Source organism: Sphaeramia orbicularis, chromosome 5 (assembly GCF_902148855.1).
Source record: "Sphaeramia orbicularis chromosome 5, fSphaOr1.1, whole genome shotgun sequence".
NCBI classification, from domain to species: Eukaryota; Metazoa; Chordata; class Actinopteri; order Kurtiformes; family Apogonidae; genus Sphaeramia; species Sphaeramia orbicularis.
This window is the reverse complement of record NC_043961.1, coordinates 11,762,629-11,769,909: the sequence shown is the minus strand read 5'-3', so window position 1 is coordinate 11,769,909 and position 7,281 is coordinate 11,762,629. Positions and strand designations below refer to the sequence as shown.

At 40.4% G+C, this 7,281-nt stretch overlaps 1 protein-coding gene across 2 annotated transcripts in view; it reads left to right on the top strand.

The window, feature by feature from the left end:
• Positions 1-5,323, top strand: part of lrrn1 (leucine rich repeat neuronal 1) — a 37,866-nt gene extending 32,543 nt beyond the window's left edge. For both annotated transcript variants that reach the window (XM_030134958.1, XM_030134959.1), the window contains exon 2: positions 2,201-5,323. In XM_030134958.1, coding sequence (XP_029990818.1) covers positions 2,347-4,500 — 2,154 coding nt within the window. In that variant the 5' untranslated portion in view covers positions 2,201-2,346 and the 3' untranslated portion in view covers positions 4,501-5,323. The remainder of the gene's footprint in view (positions 1-2,200) is intronic.
• The last annotated feature ends 1,958 nt before the right edge of the window (positions 5,324-7,281 follow it).

Here is a 7,281-nt window from a genome sequence, read left to right as displayed (position 1 = left end):
AAAACTATTGCCATTTTAAATCTATTTAAAATGTCTGAAATGCATCACTCCTATTATTAGAAATTATAAAACTGAACATCTGAGCCAGTAATCTGGAAACAGAAATACATATGTGGATGATTTTTATGTCTTAAGCTATTACAAACTTCTCCCAATACCAATAACTTGTAAAATGTCCTGCCGATTAATCTGCCAACCTCATTAATCAGTCGATGTCTATTTGACATCAACAGTAATTGCTGTCTTTCATTTGTTGACAATTTGTTGACTCTTTACCATCTCACATCTGTCTTTTTGAAGGGAAGTCATAGTGGCTGGTTAGTTTACCATAAAATTTAGCATAAAGACACCTTTTAACATAAGTCATCGGCTTTGAAACATTGCACCTTTAACATGACTCATGCTTGTTTAGTCTTAGCAAAGGGCGAAGAGTAAAAATACGAGGTTGTGAAATTTTTTGGAGTAATAAAGAAAAAGTCTTGTGTTTAATGATCCCATCAAAACCACAGCCTTCTCCCATAGTAATAAAGAGTTTTATTCCAAACTCTGAAGCTTTAGATTACTGTTGGACTTTATGGATTGTGAGATTATTGGATTGTTAGCTGTAAAGATTATTCAATGAGTCTATAACTTTCCATCTATTAAGTTAATCACCAAGTTGAACAGATCTGAGCAATGTTTAAGGAAAAATACTTTTTTTTCATCTCAACTTATTTTCTATTTGATTGTTTCCTGTTTTCTGAACTGAATATCTTGAGTGTTGAACAAACTTTCAAGGACATTTAAAGATGTTTTTCTGACATCCTACAAATCAGAGAACCGATTGATTAATCAAAAAAATCATTCACAGACGTGTCCTAAGATCAGACTTTTCTGAGAGGATATTTTTGCCACTGTGAACACAGTTTTACACCAAACATTTTCTAAAGAATTAAAGTTTACTATTTTAGGTGTAATCCCAGACAGTTCAGAGGGAAATAACCGAAAATACTTTTTGCAAATTTTACTACTGGCAGCCATTAAGTGCATCACAATGAAGTGGTTGAAACCTGAACCTCCCACATATAACATTTGGACTGAGAACGTGAGGGAAATCTATCAGATGGAGCAAATTACTTATGTACTTCGAAATCAAGGAGAGCTATTTATGAAGAGATGGAGTCCCATGATTAACCTTTTAAGCATTCATAGTTAGGGTTATCTACATGTATGGGGTCTTTGGTTTGTTTTTTGGTCTTTTTATACTGTCATTCATGTTTAATTTGTAACTAATGTAATGAATATATACTGCAGATGTCCATATTTTTTCATATATGCCATATAGGGATGTTTGATCAGATATGTTTATGTATGTAAAATGCCTTGTATTATTTGAGGAAAAACCAAATAAAAATTAAGTTTAAAATAAAAAAAAATCATTCACAGGCACATCAACAGTGAATATAATCAATAGCTACAGCCCTAATGTCACTTGTATTGAGATGAGATTACTTTCTGTTTTCCAAAATTAGTATTCTTTCTTATTTTCAAGCAGTTTTACAGCAGTCTGGGCATACGAGTAGCCTACATACTCATCACACCTCATATAAACCCCAAATACCTTCCATATTCTGCCTTCTTAGAGTTAAAGATGCTGCTCTAACTTACATCTTCTCGTATCAGATCACCATGGAACAGCTGAAGCCTTTGAAAACTTTTCATGTTTGCCCTAAATTCAGAAAGCTGAAGATGTTGCATTAAAATTTAAGACGAGAATCTCTTTGTTTTTTTTTCCTTTTGCTTTCTTTGAGGCATGGCGCACACTAATATCTCATCGTGTTTAATGGTGTTCAGAGAAACTAATGATCAAGTCCTTATGGGCCTGTTGGGTAGATGAAAGCCCTCAATGGAATTTGATCTGTTTCCAAGTAGTTCACAGAAGTGTTTGGTGCATGCATTGTAATGAGCTGAACTTGCGTTTTCTCAAAACTGTTGATGTTGCACATAACTCCGAATCTCACAAGGATACGGGGGAAGCTGTTGTTGCTGTTGTTGTTGTTCTAAGTCGCTGTGGTAATTGCTACATTTACAACAAACATGACATATTGTGTAAAATAGGGTAATAGTTGCATAGAAAAACTTAATTATATGCAATACACTGTTTTCATTGCGACCACAGGGCTCGCTTGTGCTAATCGCATTTATGTTCTGTCTTTTTCAGGTTGTTTGGCGACAGAAGATCTTTGTGCTACTCCACACTTGGCCTCAAACCCTGACCCTATCACCAAACTGAGCTCCCTCATCAGTGGAAAGTCTGGTACATGACTGTAACACACCATCTCCAAAAGTCATCAGCCCCTCCTCAGCATGGCTAGACGGAGGTTAGACCGCTGTGTTGTGGGCCACTTATTCTACGGCCTGGTTCTGGTTTCAACTGGACTATGCTTTGCGCAGAGCAACGAGTGTCCCCAGCTTTGTGTATGTGAGATCAGGCCCTGGTTCACCCCTCAGTCCACCTACCGAGAAGCCATCACCGTGGACTGCAATGACCTGCGCCTGACACGCATCCCGGGGAACCTGTCCAGCGATACTCAGGTTCTCCTCCTACAGAGCAACTACATCGCCAGGACCAGCGAGGAACTGGAGCAGCTTTTCAACCTGACCGAGCTGGACCTGTCCCAGAACAACTTCAGTAGCATCCGTGATGTTGGTCTTACCAATATGTCCCAGCTCACCACCCTTCACCTGGAGGAGAACCAGATCACTGTAATGCCCGACTACTGTCTGCAGGACCTCAGCAACCTGCAGGAGCTCTACATCAACCACAATCAGATCAATACAATCTCCGCCAATGCCTTCTCTGGGCTCCATAACCTGCTCAGGCTTCATCTCAACTCCAACAAGCTCAACACCATTAACAGTCAGTGGTTCGACTCTACACCCAATCTAGAGATTCTCATGATCGGGGAGAACCCAGTTGTTGGAATAATGGACTTTAACTTCAAGCCACTGGGAAATCTTAGAAGCCTTGTTTTGGCTGGGATGGATCTAACAGACATCCCAGGAAATGCCTTTGTGGGGCTTGACAATCTCGAGAGCCTTTCTTTCTATGACAACAAGCTGGTCAGAGTTCCTCAGAGAGCCCTCCAGAAGCTACCAAACCTCAAGTTCTTGGACTTGAACAAAAACCCCGTGCACAAGATTCAGGAAGGAGATTTCAAGAATATGCTGAGATTAAAAGAGCTGGGTATAAACAACATGGTGGAGCTGGTTTCTATTGATCGGTTTGCATTGGACAACCTTCCTGAACTCACCAAACTGGAGGCTACAAACAATCCAAAGTTCTCCTTCATCAACCGTCAGGCCTTTCGTGATGTTCCGGCCTTGGAGAGTCTAATGCTCAACAATAACGCCCTGAACTCCCTCTACCAGTCCACGGTAGATGCTCTCCCAAACCTGCGTGAGATCAGCATCCACAGCAACCCCCTTCGCTGCGACTGCGTCATCCAGTGGATGGACTCCAACAAAACCACCGTTCGCTTCATGGAGCCTTTTTCCATGTTTTGTGCCATGCCAGCAGAGCTCAGGGGGATGCACGTCCGGGAGGTGCTACAAAAAGACTTGGTGAACCAGTGCTTGCCGATGATTTCACATGATACCTTCCCCAGCCACCTGAACCTGGACATTGGCATGACTGTAGACCTGGACTGCAGAGCTATGTCTCAACCTGAACCTGAGATCTACTGGGTGACACCGATGGGGAACAGAGTGATAGTGGAAATGCTGTCTGATAAGTACAGACTCAACAGTGAAGGCACATTGAGGATCTCCGACATCCAAGTGGAAGACTCTGGCAGATACACTTGTGTGGCTCGAAATTCAGAAGGAGCCGACACTAGAGTAATAGCCATAAGGGTGAACGGCACTCTGTTGGACAGCACTCAGCTCATGAAGATCTACGTAAAACAGACTGAGTCGCACTCCATCCTCGTTTCCTGGAAGGTGAACTCAAACGTAATGACCTCTAACCTCAAGTGGTCGTCTGCCACTATGAAAATAGACAACCCACACATTACGTACACTGCCCGGGTACCTGTGGACGTCCACGAGTACAACCTCACGCACCTTCAACCAGCTACCGAGTACGAGGTTTGCCTCACCGTCTCCAGCATTCGCCAGCAAACGCAGAAGTCGTGTGTTAACGTGACGACGAAGCAGGCGACCTTCGCTGTGGAAATATCCGACCAGGGGACGAACACTGCTCTGGCAGCCGTCATGGGGACGATGTTTGCCATCATCAGCCTGGCTTCTCTTGGAGTATACATTGCTAAGAGGTGGAAGAGGAAAAACTACCATCATTCCTTGAAAAAGTACATGCAGAAAACCTCGTCAATACCGCTGAATGAGTTGTACCCTCCACTTATCAACTTGTGGGAGGCAGACAGTGAGAAGGAGAAGGAGGGTTCGTCAGAGACCAAACCCGGCCAGGTGGACACCACACGGAGCTATTACATGTGGTGAGAAGATCCAGAAAAGACACGTTTCCTTCAGGAGCACAAATATACATATTTGCTTCTTTGTGTAAAAGTGAACTGAGTGAATTCTCGCTCAAGTTGCTTCTTTGTTTTCTTCTCTTCTCTCAGACTTGCTCTTTGAAGCAAATGTCGAATCGACATTTCGGATTTTAGTTTAGCAAACTGCCTTTTTACCTCTCGTCCCAATTTAACACTCAATATGGCAGCTTTGTTTAGCTTCCTGGACTTAGTAGTCACTGTGCTTTATTTTTAGTACTTGTTTTGATGAACACAGCATGAGTATTGTCACGGGTTCAGTGAGCGTGAGCAAAGCAGAAGCTGAAATCCAACCTGTTTTTGACATGTTTCTCTGGCAGAACTGTTAGAGACTGCAATCTTTCTTTCTCTTGTAAAACAGTTTCACTGTTGACTGTTGTGCACTGAAATATATATACTAATTTGTCTATTGACTCAAATATAAGCTGACGAAGTACATTTAGACTTGATATACCGTCTATTGAATAATGTTAGCAATTCCTTCTGTAATGTTGTATCAGCTATGATTTCAATTACTTTTTTGTACATTAATTAACAGTATGTTTGATTTAGACTTTACGTTTGCAGAGCGACTACTGTAAACCAGCAATAGAAATATGAATGTTAAAAACTAGGTTAGTAGATGTAAGGCTTTTTTAATTTCATAAATATTTCTTTTCTTATTTTGCTAGAATATGTCTACAATCACTGGTTTTGTTGTGGTTTACACACACAAACATGTTGTTTATTGAGGAGCAAATTAAATAAAATCTTCTTTCCTCATATTTTTTAAACACTGATGTCAGGACTGTCATTTTGATCTTGTGTATTTAATTTGTGTTTATAGATTTTAATGATTGCGCTTTGGAGAGACATGGAAGCAAATGTTTATAAGATCGAAAAATAATCATCTTAAATTAAGGTCTTTCATTAGGATTTTAATAAGTTGAGTGTGATGGGCGTAGCTGTAGGTGTTCATTTGTGACTTACTGTAAGTGTTGATAGAGGGGGGAAGATGCAGACTGCAGTGTGTTTGGCTCTGCAAAGCAATTATCTGGAATAATTTACATTCTACTCCCAGAAGAATATAATTACTGCACAATATGCCTTCGAGTACATACAGTGGCTTCAAAAACAAAGGAATTAGTCGCTCAAAATGGAGAAAGAGGATGTTGTTCCTGGATGTCTCATTCGCATCTTGTTATGTTTTAGCAGACAAGTGAACCAAGTCAAAGAGGGAACACTGGGACTTTGTTACCGAGGAATAAAGCTGATCAGAGAAGATGGTGATTATGGATAATGGGCAGTTACAGCAGCTACAATCTGCAGTGTTCCTTGCCTCAGATTTTCACCATTTTCTGCATCTGTTATGAAACGTACAACAAAACTGACACTGCAAATAACTCCGGAGAGCCTCACGGCGTATTTTCATATCCCTGTTTCATTATAAGGAGCTTTTCTGAAGGCTGTTGCCGTGTTATTTAGAGCTTGTTAATGTCGCTTCAAGGTCCGTAACTTCGCCATAATGCAAATCCTGATCTCAGTTGCTCGCTGTCTAAAAAAAAGTGGATCTCCAGCGGGAGTTCAGAGCTCTGTTTGTTTCTGATGTTGATTGACAGCTCTGGGCTTTGTGGTGCAATCAAACCATCTCCGTTTGGTCTCCCATGACAACGTGCTCGGTCTCCTGCATGCTCTCCCCGCCCCTTTTCTCCTCAATTACAGCTGGAATTGAGACAAATGCTCTACCACCGTTACAGAGAATAACAGACGGTTCATCAAGACTCCGGGATGTTGCTTTTGCTTTTTGTGTTATGTACATTTTCCATCTTCCTAAGCTCTTTCATGTCATAGCTGTACTATATTTATTTACGATGAAGGTCTAGGAATTAATACCTGTGTGTCAGGATTTGTCTTGCGCAAGAGGTGAATGTTTGTTGACATTAGCTAGCTCCATTTCTAAGCTAATGTTGGTCTGGTACCATCCATGATACAAGCCTTGGAAGAGCTAGTAGAGCATTTTTACTCAAGTAAAACTACAGATATTCACAACTGAAAGGTTTTTATGTTGGATTCTCAGTCAGAGCAGGGCCTTTCCATGTCATCAAAAAAAAAAAAAAAAATCTACATATAGTCGCGGAAAAAATTGTTAGACCATCAAAAGTCATCAAAAACAATGGTTATGCAATGAAGTCCTAACTCCTGTGTGTATCATGTGACTAAAACAGACAGAAAAGAAAACACGGAATGCCTAAAAGCACTGTTTTTGTCAGTACAATGCCATAGATATTGATGTAAGAACTGAAGTGATTTTGGTTATTATCAAGAAAACATGGAAAATGGATAGATATCAGCTCTGAAATTAAACTACCATGAGCTATTTTTGTTGTTATCATTATATTTGTCCAAACAAATGTACCTTTAGTTGGACCAGGCATTCAAATGAACAAGAAACTGAAGAAAACAAGGGGTGAGCTAATAATTTTTTCCATGACTGTAGATTAATTTCCTGTCAGTACTCTAGACCAAAGTGTTGATGAAGATGTAGAGTTGGTTCCACCTCAATGCTCTTAACTCTCACAGACCTGAACAGCAGCTGACGACCAAAAGCATCTACTGATCTAAACTGTTAAATACCTGTTGATCCACGAATCATATCAATACATGTAAATAATTGGTGTAAAATACAGTTTGTCATCTTTTCATGGTCATCAGATATGACCTATTTGGACGTTCAAAGGCTCCGTAGTTACCA